This window comes from Hydra vulgaris, chromosome 03 (assembly GCF_038396675.1).
Source record: "Hydra vulgaris chromosome 03, alternate assembly HydraT2T_AEP".
In the NCBI taxonomy this organism is placed as follows: Eukaryota; Metazoa; Cnidaria; class Hydrozoa; order Anthoathecata; family Hydridae; genus Hydra; species Hydra vulgaris.
The window spans coordinates 17,959,963-17,979,948 of NC_088922.1; the positions used below are offsets into that span (position 1 = coordinate 17,959,963).

The window sequence follows — 19,986 nt, forward strand, 5'->3', positions numbered from 1 at the left end:
ATTAAAATGACCTCTATAATAGAGTTATAAGAGTAAGGTAGTAAATTGTCCAGTATTGAGTAGGACTGTTTTGCAGAGTAACAAGTTAAACATGTTAGAAAATATATACCCCATAGGAAAATGATACTCCATTATTCAAATCATTGCTCATAATAGCATTATTAGCACCTTGGGGAGGTTGTAAGTAATTTCATGCTAGTAATGGCACAGGAAAAGATTGTTCTACAATTGAACAACTAAAATTTAAAAAAAATTATTTTGTTATTATTCTTAGAGTTCAAACTTTGTTCGATGCATAAAGCCTAATGATGCTATGAAAAGTTCTGATTTTGAAGGCGGACAGATTCTTAGCCAATTGCAATGTGCTGGAATGGTTTCAGTTTTAGAACTTATGCAAGAAGGTTATCCATCAAGAACTTCGTTTACAGATCTACATAGCAAGTATGTTTTGCTCAGATTTAAATTCTTATGACTGCATCATAGTTATGACATTATAATTGACATTATAGTTTAATTACATTATAGTTTTTGTGACTATTTTGATAAATTGTTATAAAAAATTTTTGTAACAAAAATACAATCATGCCATAATGCTAATATTTTAATCTAAAAAAAATTTTTTTAAATTTATACATACAGGTATAAGGGTTACTTGCCTGAAAAGTTAAGTTGTCTAAACCCACGAACATTTTGTCAAGCATTATTTAGAGCTGTTGGAATAGAAAATGGTAATTTCAAATTTGGAATGTCAAAAGCCTTCTTTAGACCTGGAAAGGTAGTTCTTATAATTCAATATTAATTTAATATTAGGTATTTCTTATAATATAATTTTTTTATAAATAAATTGAAAATAAACATAAGTTCAATTATTTCAAACTTTTGGTCTTGCTGCTGTTGCTTTATTTACCTTAGCTCTGCTTAATATTTTTTTGCTTTTTAATTATAAAACATTGTTTTTTGATATTATATATATATATTTTATATTTCTTTTATCAATTTAAATAATTTGTCAGCCGAGTACCAAGAAGCCGTATCTCCACTTTTTGTGATTCGGAGTAATTCGATTTTCAAATTTTAGGGCACAAATACTGATAGTTGACCTTTTTTTTTTTTTTTTTTTGCGTTTTTTCAGAAAGCGGTTTTTATGATTACTCTTGGGTGATTAATAAAAGAGAGAGGAGGGGTAAGAATATTAGGTGGGTAGAAATTTTAGTCTAGATCTAATAAATGGGGAGAGAGGCAGAGGAGGGATTCATTTTTATACTTTCACATTACTCAATTACTCAAAACATAGATTTTATCATATCTATCTTTTTTTAGTTTATGAACTTTAATGTTGAACTCTGTGTTAAATATTGATCTATACATACTTTTTTTTGCAGGAATCATCAGAATATTTCTCATACAAAATGGTCATATTCAGATTTTCTTGAATATACTTTTTGTTTGTGCTTTTGAAAAAAGTGACTATTGATTCTGGGAATGCTTTGAATATGCTGACTTACAGAATTCTAATGTAATTTGGGACAGTTCGACTAGGTACTTTATCTCTTTTATAATGTTAAGGTGTTCCGGTTGTTTTGTTTTTTGTTAAATGGCAATTTCTAATTCTTTTTTCATCAATATCTAGAGTACATAGATAAAATTCTTTGCGAACATGTATTAGTTTATGAGAAATAATAAAGTAATATGAATAACTGTTTTTTTTTCTCAATTCTGGATTTTCAGCCAAACGAAACCTTTTTTTGTTCTTTGCAATTGTAGTTTGGGAGTAAAAAAGATGCTTTTCTTGATCATTTAAAATCTAGTGTTGTTTGTGCAAAGTTTCTTGATCAGCAGCGCTAATTTTTATTTTACATTTACAACGGCATTGTGTGTTATTTCTCTTACAGTCTTTTAGAAATTTCCCCTGTTATATTTTACCATTTGAGGCTATGTAATGCTAACCACACTGTCTAAGTTCTTTTTTTATTTATTTTTTCCAGAAGGTAAGGTCTCGTTTTCGTTTGCATGTAATTTTTTTTCCAGTTCTCCTGTGTTTTCTGCTACTTTCTCTGGTATGTCTGTTCAAAGCAGCTTGATTAAGGAAATTGTCATTTTTATTGATATGTTGCGATTGAATTTCAGAGATAATTGAATTAAAGATTATGTTGTAATTGAATGTAAACAACATCTTGTTCCTTTGAGTTTCTAAATTATTATATTATAATAATAATAATAATACTAATAGAAATAATAATATTAAGAATTGTAATATATTTAAAACTAAGTAGTAGGCATTGACTAGTCTAAACTATTCATAAATTCATAATTTAGAGAACTCTACATTTATGTTCGTACCTTTGAGAGACTTCATCAGTGCTTTCATGGTACACCATTTTATTGATAACAAATAGAGTTTCAATGGTTGTTTAACAGCGTAAACACAGTCTTGGCTTTTCTGATTGGTCAAAGAACATACGGCTAGTTGATAATAACAGTAATCACCTTTTTGGACATATGACCTTCTGGTTCTTTTAATATAACCCTAAGTTTAATAATTTTTGAGACTAGAATTACTCAAAACATAGATTTTATCATAGAGAACATCTTTTATTAATAAACAGAAAAAAAGTCAAAACTGGACATACGGCATCTTGGTTCTTGGTTGGTAAATGTATTTTATAAACAATTTCATCTAACCACTACTAATATTAAAGAAAAAACAAACAAACTGCTGTGTTATCTCAAATACTCTAAGATGAAGAAAAGCATAGATTAAATCAACTTTTTAGTCTTAAAACTTTTTAGAAAAGTTACAACTTGTTGTGGCTCTGCTATAAATACTTTTATCCTTTCTTTTTAAAGACCATATATAGTTTCCCATCATTGCTGCTTCTGTCAACCCTAATTTTTTTTCTGCCATTGCAATTTTTTGGTGAAAACTTTCAAATTGTCTCTAAAAAATCTAAACATAAGTGCAAGTTGTATAAATTTATAGACACGTAATATGTGTTTGCATCACATTTGCAACAACCCATTTGTAACGACCCATTTCTTTAGATTTGAACTGTGGATAAGTTAATTGACCAGCTCTTTTTATTTAATGGTATAAAAACAGAAAAACAAAATAATTGTGAATACAGTAGTTAAAATAAAAACTTTTTATTTATATTCTAAATATGAAACTTTTTAATTAAATTCTAAATATGAAACTTTTTATTCAAATTGTAAACAAAACAGTTAAAATAAAAATAGAAAACAAACATTTTATTAATTCTAAAAAATTCTAAAATAATTAAAATAAAACTGTCAAAAGAGCAAAGAAAAATTTATTAAAGTTTAATACAATGCTGAGTTTTTTTCTAATTTTTAAGAAAATGTTGATGTTTGTTTTTTTATAATAAATGTTCTCAAGTTTGTCGATGTATTTATATATATGTATATAAATGTATTTATATATATGTATACATACATATATATAAATACATTTTATTGGTTGGTAGTTTGCAGAATTTGACCAACTCATGCGCTCTGATCCAGAAACCTTAAAAGTTTTAGTTTCAAAAGTTCAAAAGTGGATTGTAATAAATCGTTGGAAACGAATCATTTGGGGAGCTTTATCTGTTCAAAAGCGTAAGCTGATATATATTATTTAATTTTGTTTACTTAAGTCTGCAAGAAAATGTTCCTGAAGTAGCCATCTGTGAGGAGTTCCGTACATAAATGTTTGAGGGTTTGGGTATTATTCTCTGTACACTTATATGGCAAAAAAAATTCAACTTTTTTTTATTTTTATTTTTTCTCTATGTTATTAATGGTGTTTCTTGCAGACTTTAATTTGATTATATATTTATAAGATTTTATTGGTTGTGTTTAAGTATTAATCACATATTATACACTTATTTATAAATTAATTGATAAAAATTACTATGAGTTGGAAGATAAACCCAAATCTAAACATTTTCTGGAGTTGAATCCAGACTAATTTTTTGGTGATTACTCTTGAGTGTTGCTATACCACTATTTCACTTTATCTGAATTAGTTTGGTTTTAGCTTTTTTTAGGCATTTGGATTCCTTAAGATTTGATTAAATAAAAGTTTTTTCTGAGCGCATACAATTATAGAGATGTTTATCTAAACAAACAAAAGTTGTCAAAAATAAAGTTTGTCAGGATATTTGAAAAAGTTTTTGATAAATACTTTTATGGTTTTTTTTAAACAAAATTTAATCAGAATTTTAAATTGCAAAAGAAAAGAAACTTCATTAATTAACTTTTCCTTGCTAAAATTAAATGACTCCTTAATGAGTGTTAAAATCTCAACAAAAGATATTTAGCCTAAATATTAAATATTGTTATGTAAACAGAGTTTTCAAAGTGATTATCAAAAAAAGATTTATAAGGTATATTATTAATTAGTTTTAGGTTTTTAATAATTATTATAGTTTTAGGTATATTATTAATTAACAATAAGTAACCACTAATAGTTGACTGCAAGAATCATTCTGAAAGAAAGTTTTGTGGGCTGATGAGTCAAAGTTTTGTTTTTTCTCTGTAACTCAAAAAGTATAGATAAAGTAAAGCATTTACACTCTGCTGCATTCAAGGAAAAGTATAATATTTAATGGAATGTTGGTCTGGTATGTTATGTAATTACTTTGAATGTATTGCTGAGTTTTTAGTTATTAAAATTATATGTATTTTTTTGTTTTTTTGTTTATTGAATTCTTGATTAAGTTTACTTTCATAATAATCATAAAATATTTTATTATAAACTTTTTCATATGAAATTACTTGATTTTTGAAATTAAGTTAACTTTTGTTAAAAAACATTTCGGTTCTGATACTTATCTCTCTGACTGTATGTCTTTTTGCTATCCAAATAACCAGAAGTGGAAAAAGTAACAAAATTTTGCACTCAAGTAAAAGTGCTGTTATAGTGAGTGAAATTTTACTCAAATGCAAGTAAATGTCAAAAAGTAGCTCATAAAAAATGTATTCAGAGGAAATGTTCCCGCTTTACTTTTCAACAACCATTTGCAGGTAACAGACCTGTCGAATAACAAAACAAAACAATGTGGTCTATTTTTTTATATACATATTTACAATTAATAAACTTAAGTAGTATTTTATGTATTAATAAACTTAAGTAGTATTTCAATTAATAAACTTAAGTAGTATTTCCTTGTATTTAGGAAAAAAATCATTTTGAATAAATGATTTTTTTCCTAAATACAAGGAGCATCTAAAATGGACATCTTCAAAATAAAGCCAATAGTTGTGTAACTAGTCTTCGTAACTTCACTTAGAAGATTCATGAAAATTAAAACAATTTTATAAAACAAGTGCTAATTTTTATTAACAAAAAAAAAAAATTTACTTTTTGTGAAATTAAATACTAATAAGCAATAAATTTTTTTTACTCAGAAATGTATACAACTTAATGTGTAGTTTTTAGTTTTTAGTTTTTAAAAGTATATAATGTAATTTTTTTTTTGTTTATTGAATTTTTGATTAAGTTTACTTTCATAATAATCATAAAATATTTTATTATAAACATATTTTTCATCTGAAGTTACTTGAATTTTGAAATTAAGTTCACTTTCGATAAAAAACACTTTTGTTCCGATACTTATTTTACTAACTTCATGTACTTATTATCCAAATAACTTACTATGAGTTTGTTTGAAAATGTTATCATGAATGATGAGAACTGGGTACTCTATGTTATTCACACCAGAAATTGCTAATGGCTCAGCCCTACTTAAAAGCCAATAGTGACTTTAAAATATGAACTTGATTTGAATAAAATAATATATTTAACAACAATCTACAAAATAGAGAAAAAACTTTTGAAAAAAAATAAAACTGACTTCAAAGCTTATCTGAGCAACTTTTTTTGCCTTTAAGCCAGAAGACTTCTATTTTCAGATCATCACTCATTGGGAAATTGTTGTAGACAAAAATGCAGAATAATTCTTTCACTTTTAACTCAAAAGAATATAATTACTATTGCGCAAACCCAATATATTTATAAGGTTATATATTTTTAAGACTATATATTTTTAATATTATATATTTATAAGGTTATACATTTATAATATCTGTTTATAATTGTTTTACAAAATTTTGTTCTTTTAGTTGCAAACAAAATCAAATATCGTCAAGAAATGCTTGTGTGCATACAAAAAAATATTCGAATGTTTTTAGCCAAGAAAAAACACAAACCAAGGTTATAAATTTATAAAATTTTGTTTTATTTATATATTTGTTTTATTTTTGTTTATTTCATTTATTGTTTAGAAAATAATAACTTCAGTTGTATTAGCGGAATTGAAAAAAAAAAAATTTAATTAAAATTTGGTGAATAAAAACAGAAATTTTTTGTTAGTATCTTAAGTAGTGAAAAAATATGTTATGTCATAAATGCCCAAGAGATTACTCTTGGTGCACTCTATATTTTAGTATGTAGACTTATTGATTTTTTTTTTTTTTGACAAGAGTTTTAGTGAAGCATTTCAGTTTGTGAAATATTAATGAAGAATTTCAGTTTATTGAAACATTTTGATGAAATTTACTTTTTTTCTAATTAAGTAAAAATTAAAAAGTTGTTGTAAAACTAGCTAGCTGTGTTATTAGCTCTATGTTAAACCAATGTAATTTTCAGTTTGTTCAAATTTATATACTTGAAAATAATTTGGTATTGATTTGTTAGTTTTTTTAGTTTACCTTTGAATAAAAACTTTTAATTTTACAGGTATAAAGCATTAGGAAAGATGCAAACATTACATGGCCAATTAAAGCAACTTACGGAAATGGGTAAAATTTTAAAAAATTAAAATAATTTTTTGGACTATTTTTCTGCTGTAAAAATTTCTTATTATCTAGGAGTTTTCAGTACTTATTTGTTTTTTGGGAAATCTTTGTTTAATGTTTTCATTTTCAGAATTTCTTTATTTATATAAGAAATTAATTTTTTTCTTTTTACTATAAATTATTTTAAGATGAGCATTTTTGTGACCAGATATCTTTTCAATGATGTTCTTTTTGAAAAATACAATAGTGTTATATTTTGATGCATAATTGCATAAAATTTGAGACTGCACTACCAAGATTTTGTTAGAATCTGCAACTAAGATGAAAAGTTTAATTGTTTATTTTTATTATGCTTGATAATATGTTATTAATAGTTCAATTTTTTGTTTTTTAATTAATTTGAATAATTCAAATATTTTTAGTTTCGATGTTAAAGAATGATAAAGATATTTTCAACAAACAAGTTCAAGTCCTTACTAACGACGTTAATAACAGCATAAAGCAAATTCAGGTTTTTAAATATATTTTGTAAATAATAGAAAAATGTTTTACTTTATTATCAAAAGATTGCTATATTTCATCAATTATATTTGTAAAAAAATGTAATTAGTAAAAATAAATGCAAATAATTTAAGAAAAAAAAAATTGGTAATTAATTACCAATTTTTTTAGTTACATAAATTACAGTTTAGGAAAAAACAATGTAAATTATGTTTATAATTTTTTTCATATGAAATGATATTATATTTTTATTCAACAAGCACTTTAATTTTCATATCCAAAACGTAAAAATGTAGAGCAGCGTAAAATATTCAAGAAATAAAGTTCCACATTTTGTTTCTTACTAGTATACATTTTATCCAAGGTACATAAATGAATGTTTCACTAAAAAATTTGTTTACAATTCAAAGCTTTTTGAGGGGTAAGCTTTTCTCAAAAATCTTTTGAAGCAATCTTTCAGATTTTTTTTTGTTAGCTTATGTATCTGACTAATGACATCTGACTAATGACAGGTGGATAATGACATCTGACTAATGACATCTGACTAATGGCATCTGACTAATGACATCTGACTAATGACATCTGACTAATGACATCTAACATTTTTAATTATGCAACTGAAATTATTATTACTAATGAATCCTTACTTACCAAACCAACTGAATTGTTCTTTTTCAAAACAACTGCTAGAGTTATACTTACATGTTTACACAATAAAATTCTACTTACATGTTCATGTACATTCTACTTACATTGTTACACTGTACATGTACATTCTACTTACTTACACAAATAAATTCTAAACCAGATGTCTACCTCCTGATAATCTGTTTATATAATCAAATATATACTTTTTTAATCAAACAATATTGCTCTTTGAATTTTGTAAAGAAGTTTACTATATTTATAATCTTACTAAGTTTACTATATTTATAATCTAACTTGTGGTTTGCTATGGATCTTTTTTACAGGTGTTTTTTTTTGTAGTATTCTTTCTGGTGTTTTTTTGTTCCTTAGAATTATTGTATGATTATGAAAGCATTTTGAATGAATCTTGTAAAATTGGTCTAAAAATATGTATATAACTATATATAATTATCCTAAAGTACTTTTTTTTTTAAATGGATCTGTACTGTAACAAGTATGTACTGTAACAAATGTATACTGTAACTAATGTATACTGTAACAAATGTGTACTGTAACAAACATAGACTGTAACAAATGAGTATTATAACAAATGTGTACTGTAATAAGTATAGTTATCATTTTTTGATAACGACATGTATCATGACCATGTATTGCTTTCCCAAACCACATAAAGCAGTTTTTCCAACAACATCAAATGTCCACAAAAAGTGCCAGATAACAAGTAGCAACTAATGGCCATCAAATGTCCACAAAAAAGTGCCAGATAACAAGTAGCAACTAATGGCCATCAAATGTCCACAAAAAAGTGCCAGCTAACAAGTAGCAACTAATGACCATCAAATTTCGACAAAAAAGTGCCAAATAACAAGTAGCAACTAATGGCCATCAAATTTCCACAAAAAAGTGCCAGATAGCAAGTAGCAGCTAATGGCCATCAAATGTCCACAAAAAAGTGCCAGATAACAAGTAGCAACTAATGGCCATCAAATGTCCACAAAAAAGTGCCAGATAACAAGTAGCAACTAATGGCCATCAAATGTCCACAAAAAAGTGCCAGATAACAAGTAGCAACTAATGGCCATCAAATGTCCACAAAAAAGTGCCAGATAGCAAGTAGCAACTAATGACCATCAAATTTCCACAAAAAAGTGCCAGATAACAAGTAGCAACTAATGACCATCAAATGTCCACAAAAAAGTGCCAGATAGCAAGTAGCAACTAATGACCATCAAATTTCCACAAAAAAGTGCCAGATAACAAGTAGCAACTAATGACCATCAAATGTCCACAAAAAAGTGCCAGATAACAAGTACCAACTAATGGAATCAAATGTCCACAAAAAAGAGCTAGATAACAAGTACCAACTAATGGCCATCAAATGTCCACAAAAAAGTGCTAGATAACAAGTAGCAACTAATGACCATCAAATGTCCACAAAAAAGTGCCAGCTAACAAGTAGCAATTAATGGCCATCAAATGTCCACAAAAAAGTGCCAGATAGCAAATAGCAACTAATGGCCATCAAATGTCCACAAAAAAGTGCCAGATAACAAGTAGCAACTAATGGAATCAAATGTCCACAAAAAAGTGCTAGATAACAAGTAGCAACTAATGACCATCAAATGTCCACAAAAAAGTGCCAGATAGCAAATAGCAACTAATGGCCATCAAATGTCCACAAAAAAGTGCCAGCTAACAAGTAGCAACTAATGGCCGTCAAATGTCCACAAAAAAGTGCCATATAGCAAATAGCAACTAATGGCCAACAAATGTCCACAAAAAAGTGCCAGATAACAAGTAGCAACTAATGGCCATCAAATGTCCACAAAAAAGTGCCAGATAGCAAATAGCAACTAATGGCCAACAAATGTCCACAAAAAAGATAAACTAGTTACAGTTATAGTGTAGTCTTAAAACTAAAAAAATGTGCTAACAGCCAAAATCTTAAAATGTTAATGTAGCTCAGAAATTAATAAAACAAATTTGAAAATAAAAGCTCAAGATCTTGAAGATCACACCCACTTTAATTCAATTCAAGATTACATATCAAATTAATAAAACTGTGTGGTACAAACTAATATTTGAACAAAATAAAAAATAAACTTTAGAACTAAAAATGCAGAATATAATCCAGTGTTTTAATCAAGTGTAGAAGAGAGTATAAAATGCAATATCTAGTGTTTATAATAATGTCAATGCTTCTTTGACTATCTTTAATATAAACCTAATATCCTCTTATAAGCTTTAATATTGTAGAGGATATTATGGTCTTCTTCCTCTAGTTTTCTCTGACCTTAATCAGCATTTTCTTCGACCTCAATCAGCAAAATATGTTATTAAAAGGTGAAAAATAAAAATCAATTAAGTTTATAAACTACATTAGTTTTATATTATTTATATTAGTAACAGCTACTATATATAAATTTATCTATTATTTGTTTAAGTTATTACTTATAAATTTATTATTTATTTAGTTATTACTTATAAAATTTTCACTTTTTCCTTTTTTTTTAATTGCATTTGTATTTTATTATTCTTAGATTTGAAAAGTTTTTTTTTGTTTTACTTTGAAAATTTAAACTTACAAAAATCAACAAAAAATAAAAACTTAATAATACAAGCAACTGACAAAACAGCACTTATGTATAACAATTAAATTAAAGGTTAATGTGGAGGTTTTTAAAAGACTTTAATGTAAATAAAGATAGACCTAGATGTTTTGGCATTTACCTCTTGAAACTTGAAATTTAAGGAATAAAGATTATAAACAGATCATACTAGGAATCCACCAAACCCAAAAAAACTTATTCACCTCCAGAAACCGGAGAAGGCCACTTTAGTCGAGGAGGATAATTTATTTTGGTTACTTCAAAATAGGCTGCATTTATGGTTTTTATGTTCACAAGTTATTCCTTATTTTCATGATTTTTATATTTTCTCCTTATTTTATATTCCTCCTAATCTTATGCATTATTTTCATGGTTTTCTTGTTCTATAATTTAGCATTATTTTTGTAATTTTATGTTATTAATATGATTGTAATGATGTTTTTATTACAACAATTTATTTAAGTCTATTTATAATTATAAGTAAAATATGTATAATATAATATATTGTAATTATAAAATATTTGATATTTTTTGTTTTATATATTTCTTTTTCATTATATATAATAAAAATGTAAACATTATTATTTATAAAAAATCCTAAAAACATGTTGATACAAATTTTTATAATATATTTTTTAGAACAACGTTATGTCAGAAAGCCAGATGACCACTCGTTATAATGAACTTGTGCAGCAAATTTCTAAGCAGCTATCTGTTTTGCAATCTCAAGTGACAGCAGAAAAAGAGCAGGAAAAAGTTAGGAAGCTTCAAGAACAAATGGAACTTGAGAAGAAAAAAAGAATTGAGGAAGAGAATTTGAAAATTCAAGAAGAACAACTTCGAAAAGAGTAATTTTTTTTATGTCCGGATATATTTATTTTCATATATATATGTATATATATATATGTGTGTGTGTTTATATATATATATATATATATTTTTTTTTTTTTTTTTTTTTTTTGTTATTCACCTCTTCAAGGCCAAGAAGGCCACTACAGATGAGGAGGCTACTTAATAGTGGTTATAACACTCTCTCAACTCTATAACTCCGAAACACGAACCTCGTCGAACAAGGCCGCAGAATATATATACCATATATATATTTACATAGAGAAAAAATAACTTTTCATGGAACTATAAGTTTCATGCCTATACGGCAATCAACAGCCATGTACTATATTAAAAACAAACAAAAAAGTCTACAATTTGAAACCAACTCGTTCCTTTTGTTCAACAGATTTTCCCCTGCATGCATTTAAATATAAAACTTTTCATTAAGACAAAGGTTACGAATTTTGGACAAAGGATTAAATGTTTGGCAGCGCTTGATAATTTTCCACTTAGTAAAAAACAAAAAGTTTTCTTCTTTAAGTTTCCAAATTTCTTTAGATAATTCCGTATCATTTCTGTACTTAAATCAAAAGATTTTAAATGGTTTGCATACCTTAACTTGAAAGGGGTCTCACTAATACCAATATAAACTTTTTCTGTGTAATAAATTACCTTTTTAATATGCACGGAGGGTGGTTAGAGTCGGAGTGTATATAATTAAGTTGTTATCTGGCTTTGAGTAAGGTTGGAAGGAACTGTTGCTAAGATTTGGTGTTAAGTCAAGGTAATTGACAATTTTAACATTACAGCTGATAGATAAATGGAGTCCATTGCTTTTAAAAATATTTACAAAATGTTTCTTTATTTTTTCCATTAATTGGCCACTACAATTTTTAAAAATAGCTAGACCGTAGTTTTGAAATAAACCTAGTTCCTTCCCGTTGTAATACTGAGATAGTTTGTGCAACATAAAAGTTCCCACTAATTCACATACTTCTGCTCCATCATAAGCACCCATAGTTACATCAAGTAAATGTTTTTTTTAATCCAAGAATTGCTATTGTTAAAGATTAAAGATTTTCTCGCGTGTATAATAAATTTCCTACCTTCTTGATTTATAATAGGTTATAGGTGCTGACCAGCAAACTCTATTGCGTCGCTAAGTAGTTTTACATTAATCGATGGGTAAAAGTCAGTTATATCTAAAATTAAAATTGTGTAGAGGTGCTTTTCATTAATATTTATATATATATATTTATATATATATATATATATATATATATATATATATATATATATATATATATATTTATATATATATATATATATATTAATTACAATCAAAGGATAATTTATTTTGTGTTGATGAGTCATATACTATAATGTTTTTTTAAACAGGCGTTTAGCTAAGGAAGCCAAAATGAAGGAAGAAGCTGAAGCAGCTGAAAGAAAAAGACACGAAGAAGAGCAGAAAAATAAACTTGCCAATGTAATAAGTTTTGACAAATTTTAGAGAATTTTTGTAATAAGTTTTGACAAATTTTAGAGAAGTTATTTTTTTTTCACTTGAGTAGTTTTATTTTTTATTTAGTCAAGCATTTCTGTACATATTTTAGGAAAGCAGGAAGAATGAGGATTTAAATGAACAACTACTTCTGTATGTTGAAAATAATATTTTTTACCCATTTGAAGGCTTTTTATTTGTAAATTGTTGTTGTTTTCAATTATTTGTTGTTGTTTTTTTGTTTCTTTCAATTATTTGTTTGAAGTTTTTTTTAACTATTTGTAGTGAACAACGTGAGGAACAACAGCGTAGAGACTATGAACTGGCTTTACGTTTAGCAGCGGTAAGTTGAAAAAATGAAAAAAGATTTTTTTTTGTTTTACAAACTTGCAGTGCTGTCACATGATGGGAAGGGGATGGGAGGAAGGGGTGTTAACTACTTTAACATGTAGAAAATAATTGTTGCTTTTTTTTATTTATTTTTTTTGTTACATTTTAATTGCATTAAAATTCTTATAATTAAAAGTAATAATAATCAATAGCCTATTATTTTGTCATCTTATTGTTTTATCATCTTATTGTTTTGTCATCTTATTGTTTTATATTGTTGCAAATCCTGTCTGTTTTGTTTACTGCTAGATGTAAGCCTATGTCTAATATTTATTTGTTGCACACTCTAACTGTTGTCTAATATTTTGTGTGAACTCTAGTTTTATCTGTTCCTATGCTTTTTATCTATATCATATACTATGTAAATTGCATAGGAGTTGTTTACAATGTTCCCCTTGTATGTTGTACTTGTATCTTGTATGTTGTTTTTGTATCTTGTATGTTGTACTTGTATCTTGTATGTTGTACTTGTATCTTTTATGTTGTTTTTGTATCTTGTATGTTGTACTTGTATCTTGTATGTTGTACTTGTATCTTGTATATCAATTGTTTAAGTGGCAAACAAAAAGATTTACTTTGCGGTTGCTATTTTTTGCAAAATATTTTATTTGGTAAACAACTTTATTTGGTATTTTATTGAACTTTAATAAATTACCTTGCATAAGTAAAGTTTGTTTCTTCAATAACGAAATGAAATATATATTTCCTAATGTTAAAAATGAGTAATTTCGGTGCTTGAGATTAAATCACAAAAATAGTTATAAATTGCTATTTATAGTTATTTTTTTAAATAATTATAAATTGTTATTTATAATTATTTTTTTTAATAATTGTAAATTCTTATTTATGGTTGTTTTTATAAATAATTATAAATTCTTATTTATAGTTATGTTTTTTTGATTTTTTTAATTTTGCTATTTGTTGTGGTGCTCAATAACATTTTTAAATATGATTTTATATTTTAGTGTAAAATAAATCAAAAAACTATTTTGTCTTATTTTTGTATAGTTATATATATATATACAATATATATAATATATTATATATAATAGAATATATATATATATATATATATATATATATATATATATATATATATATATACATATATTTTTGAACTGTTATATATATATAAGATATATATAACCGTTCAAAAATATATATGTAACAGTTATAAAATAACTGCTAAATATTGGTGATAATTGTTTTAAATATTTTTTAGGACCCTTCCACAATGGATTCTGAAGATTTAATGCAAATAAAAAGGTAAATTTTTAGTTTGTAATAAATATGTTTTTTTTATATAATAAATATAATTTTAAAATGTATTATATATAAGTAGATGATATAAATATATTCTTTGTTTTAAATAATATACTGTATCATATTTTAGAACAAGCAATGAATCAGATCCAAAGTCAGCAAAGTATAACTTGAAAAAATGGAGTTATTCAGAACTAAGAGACACAATCAATAACTCTTGTGGTAAACATGAAGTTTTATCTTTGAAATTGTTTTCTTCTTAAGTTTATTTTTGTGTGCAAAGAATGAAAAAATAAAAACCTCAAAAATATTGAAATTGAGCTCAATTCTAGTTTTTGTCAAAATTTAAATTGATTCCTGATAAAACAGCTAAAACAACACAAAGTGAGCAGTCTATAACAAATAGAAATATTTCCTGAATGAAGTAACTTAAATCATTGCTCAATTTGTTTGTGCTACCATTGCACAGTGGAAATATTCCATTGAAACAGGTGGCTAAAAATAAAATCGTTGTATTGAGAAAAAATGAGATTTGTTGTGAACTAAATTGTGCAATGTTTTCAGGTTTCAAAAAATACTTTTGATAATGTAGATAGTGGGTTTAAATACATTATTACTAGGATTTACGTCAGAGTATGCAAAATAAATTTTAATCATGTTAGGTCTAGCGTGACAAATCAGACAACATTATGTTGAAGAAGTGTCCGTGGTGTAAACTAAGATTTTCCCATCAATCATTGAAATGACAAAACTATATTTGATAAAAACATACATATACCCTGGTAGGTTAACTTTACCAGGATATAAATTAAGAATTTCTTTTTCATTTTCTTCCTTAATTTTCAATACCACTTTTTTATTTTCCTTTATATACTCTGGCATAATTGGTCTACAGAATCTAATACTCTGAGACATTATGTTATTCCATAAAATATTGTTTGAATCTGATTGTACATATAGTGGAAGAGGTGATGTTGCTGTGACTAATAGTCTGAATCTTGAAGTATATATTAAAGCGTTGATGCTATTTTGAGTGACTTGATGTTCTGTCCATACATTAACTACTAATTGGTATTAATTACTTTTCCTGTAGTTTCACAAGCCTCTTGTTAATGTGATCCATAAGTTCCTGTAGTTAACTTTGGCCTTTGTTTCAGTAACTTCAATGGATGTTTTTAAAGGTGAGCACTTGATTTTTTATTTTGATAAACTATTAGATAAGATGGAAATCTGCATGGTGCTTTTTTGTCAGTATTTTCATGAACATTTTTTGAAAGTTTGTTATTCAAGAAATATACAAAAACTTCTTCAGAGGTCATTTTCTCTTGCAACGTGGTTAGCTAAGTGTAGTTAGTGTTGCCTCTTTGTAACGACACTAGGTAATTTGACTAAATTAAAGTCACATTAATTAAATGCTGTTTAAAGACATTTAAAAAAATACTATTAGTAGCTTCATGCTACTAACAGTATTTTTTTGACAGATTCCGTTTTTAAATCATATGATATATATGCTATCAATCGTCTTTTGGTGCAAGAACTCGATTCATCCAGCTCTTTTGTTGGTCGACCTCTTTTTGCTGATTAATTTATTTATGAAACATGATTACCTCATGATTCATCTAAATCAATTGTTTTAAAAACTGAATTAAGCCAAACCTGATTTCTACCATCAAATTTTTTTTTTTAATATGATGCATAGTGCAACATACTTTGCATGAGTTATTTTTAATCTCATTCTCAATAAATTTATTTTGTCTTCTCTGACTTGAATCTTAGTAATAATGTATTTAAACCCACTATTTACATTATCAAAACTAAAACAAAATTGAAGTAAGTCATTTTTTTGATTTTTTGCCATGTTATTTCCCACTAGTCAATTTATTTTTATACAATGGTAGCACAAATAAATTGCACCAATGATATTGGAGCAGTAGTTTGAGCTCTCGTTTTCATTGTAAGAAATTTTAAAATCTCTTTCATGTTCCTTTTAATAATGTGCATAACTTGTTTTGTTTTTTCATAGAATGATTTAAATTTAAACTTTAAAAAAGTCTTTTATGCAGTTTAATCATAAACTTAATTAAAAGCAAGAAAGAGTTTTCATCATAGTAGATTTGTTACTAAACATTTTAAATTGATTTAAACACAATATATATTGACTGAGCATAAGGTTTAGAGATATTTTATGTTTGACATGAGATAATATACCTATAGTAATTGGGAAAGAGATAATTTAGATTTAGAACAAAAATTATATATGTTTATTATAGATAGACATGAGATAATATATCTATATTTAATTCATGCCCTTTGACACAAGATTTTATAAACACAAAAGATTCAAAATACTTATAATAGGACAAAAAAATTCCCTCCTTTACTATACTGGTCTATAATTATAATTTCAAAATTATAATTATAATCTAAAAATTTTAATTATAATTTCTAAATTATAATTATAATTTTTATACATTTTTTTTGTTTTGTTATGTTGAAAAACATTTTTTTGTATTATTTTATATACAAAAAATACTACTATATATATATATATTAAGTATCACTATTGACTTGCTTATATAAAGTGTTTCGAGTTCATCTTTTGTAATCCTGGTGGTTAGGGTGTTATACTGTGGCGGTTAGGGTGTTATACTGTGGTGTTAAAAAGAAAGTAATAAGTTTTATATCATAATTTTTCAAAGTTTTTACACGAGAATATTAAAATTTCAAAAAAAAACGCAATTTTATTGATTTTTTTATACCTGAAACATTTTTAAATGCAAATGTATTTAAAAATGTTTCAGGAATAAAAAAAAAAGAGAAATGTTTTTTTGTTTTGTGCAATATTTTTATCACGATGATGATTCTAATGCATATCTTGTTTTATGACCTCTTTATTCTATGATAATATGTAAACCAAATTTTCTTGTGTTAGCTTTTTCTTGTGTAATTTTTTTAATAACATCTAAAATCCCTAACTAGATTGAATGGGTAACTCCTCATTTTATAGATTGTCATTTTATAACATCTGCATTGCAGTGTCGTTCTTGTTTGTTTTAAAATAAACAAAAAAAGTTTTTCAATTTTAATAGATTTGGAGTTGCTTGAAGCATGCCGTGTTGAGTTTCATAGAAGATTGAAGGTATATCATGCGTGGCGCAAGAGAAATATAAATAAAACAGAATCTGCACCAAACGCGCAACGTGCTCCAGCAGACATAGTTAGACAATGTAATTTTATTTTAATAAATATTCAATATTTAACTAATAATAAAAAGTTCTTTTTAAAGATTGTCTTAATTCTTAATTAATTGCTTTCTTTATAATTATATTTAGTTATTGTAATCTTGGTAGTTAAATGTTTTATCCTTTTTAATTATTTATACCACTTTGGTATTTAAAATTATTATTATTAAAAGATAAATTTTAGAGGTTTTTTAGTTTATAGTTTGGCTATTTCAATTCTGTTAATAAAAATTTATTTTTTGCTTTAGTTTTTTTAGTACTTATTTTGTGTTTTGTTTATACAGTTATGATATTTATTTGATAACTAATTACTTAAATATAAATTTAATTAAAAAATGATTTTGTAGCGTTACTAGTAATTTAAGTTTCATAAATTTAAATTATTTTGGTTGTTATTTGTTTATTGTTATTATTTTTGTTATTGCTGTTTTGTGTCAAAATTAAGATTCGTTTTTAAGAGCGCATGATTTGTAATTTATAACAATTCTGCTTTTATTTTAAAATTCAAATAAATTTAAATTTTACAACCAGTTAATTGAAAAATCAGTGCATATGGGGCAAGAAGGTAATGGAAAACCAGTGCAAAGAGGACATTAATATCTTTTATATTTTATTGATTTTATTTTTATGTAGTACTTTTTGTTTATATTACTTTAAACTTCTAAATTTAAATGTCTTATATACATTTCATGATTCTATATATATTCTATATTCATGATTCATATAGGTGAAATGCCTTCATTTATTTCAAGCATTGAAATCTCCAAAAACACAAGCTCAAATGCTCAAAGATATTTCAGAGTTCCATTTTCTAAACCATCTGATCAGTATAGAGATCCTGCTTACAAAAAAGTTGGATACTGGTGAGTCTTTTTGTTTACTGTTTTTTATGTTTAAATGCAAATTTTTATATCCAAAACACGTCGAACGATGCTTTGCGTATTGTGTCATTTAAAAACAGAATTAAGCAGGGATTAACTAAACTATGAAAGTTTAATAGAGTATCAAATACATACTGTACACTATAGTGGTCGTTTCCTTTAAACACGTTGTAAGCTTTTAAAATTTTGGTTATGAGATATATTACGTAAAATACCAGCATGCATATATATAGTTTTGAGAAAAATCCTGCATCCTCTAAGTTTATTGTCAGCGTATTATCTTCTTCTAGTGATCTTTCTTTGGTTTTCATAGTTCGGACAACATATGCACCTTGGATTTTGGTTACAGGACGTCCATTTCTCCATGTATGCTCCTGATAAAGTGTTATGTAACAGTAGGAACATATAGCCAGGGAAAGAAAAATAAGACCAAATAATATTTTTATTCCTATGATAGCATTTCCTGAAAGGAGAGGTACCACGAAACCTAAGAAACCGATCAACCAAATAAACGCCATGGACCATGTAATATTTCTTTTTGTAAATATTTTTTGGTAAGTACTAGGTTTACGTATAGAGCAGAGTCTCTCTATCGCTATCAGAGTATGCGTTATCATTGTGATTATTAGCAGTACTGGTATGAGGTATACTAGTGAATTTGAAAGGCCGCAATCGTGGTTTCTTTTTGTTACTTTTATAATATGAGCGCTCATAATGGGTTCAACAATTGATCCCACTAGGAAGTCAGCGATACATATACTAAAAAGAAGTCGATTTGATCTTGTTCGAATTTTTTTCTGCTGAATAAAGCCAATTACAATTATCCCATTTAATATTATTGTCGGCAAAATAGCAATAATATTTAGAATTGCAAGAAATGTAGAAAACCTATTGAAGCTGTCAGTTAACAAATAAGTAAAAATGTCTTCTGCGGTCTGAGGCCCGCTACACGATACATTGAAAAGCAATCGATTTGCTTGCGTAATATTATTTACAGTTTCTTTCATTTTTGCTTCAACTCGACTTCTATTTTTTCTGCTTTTATTTTTCACGAGATTGTCATTTTACTGAACTTTCCATTAAACTATTTTCCTGCTCAAAAATAAATTCTTTTTTAACTTATGTTTTAGCTCGTTTTGAACCCCCAGCTACAATTTAATTATTTAAATTTTTTGATTAACTTTAATGATGAATAGTATCAATCGCTAACATAAATTATCGATAAATTGCTATCATAAATAATCGATAAAAAATCTTTCTTTTTTTAACTCTTTTCTATTTTAGCAACTTATTTCTGATTTTTATTTTTGCCTTTAATG

At 26.1% G+C, this 19,986-nt stretch overlaps 2 protein-coding genes across 2 annotated transcripts in view; one reads left to right on the forward strand and one right to left on the reverse strand.

Moving 5' to 3' along the window:
• LOC100212477 (unconventional myosin-VI) overlaps positions 1-19,986 on the forward strand; it is a 65,600-nt gene that overhangs the window by 45,170 nt on the left and 444 nt on the right. Inside the window, exons 20-33 of the mRNA XM_065792530.1 lie at positions 275-441; positions 640-775; positions 3,486-3,615; positions 6,124-6,214; positions 6,740-6,801; positions 7,221-7,309; positions 11,196-11,404; positions 12,786-12,876; positions 13,004-13,044; positions 13,177-13,234; positions 14,504-14,547; positions 14,675-14,766; positions 17,634-17,771; positions 18,514-18,649. Coding sequence (XP_065648602.1) covers positions 275-441; positions 640-775; positions 3,486-3,615; positions 6,124-6,214; positions 6,740-6,801; positions 7,221-7,309; positions 11,196-11,404; positions 12,786-12,876; positions 13,004-13,044; positions 13,177-13,234; positions 14,504-14,547; positions 14,675-14,766; positions 17,634-17,771; positions 18,514-18,649 — 1,484 coding nt within the window. The remainder of the gene's footprint in view (positions 1-274; positions 442-639; positions 776-3,485; positions 3,616-6,123; positions 6,215-6,739; positions 6,802-7,220; positions 7,310-11,195; positions 11,405-12,785; positions 12,877-13,003; positions 13,045-13,176; positions 13,235-14,503; positions 14,548-14,674; positions 14,767-17,633; positions 17,772-18,513; positions 18,650-19,986) is intronic.
• Positions 18,649-19,753, reverse strand: LOC105843494 (muscarinic acetylcholine receptor M3). Its single transcript, XM_065792531.1, has one exon. The coding sequence runs from the start codon at positions 19,672-19,674 to the stop codon at positions 18,694-18,696; it is 981 nt and encodes a 326-aa protein (XP_065648603.1). The 5' UTR covers positions 19,675-19,753; the 3' UTR covers positions 18,649-18,693.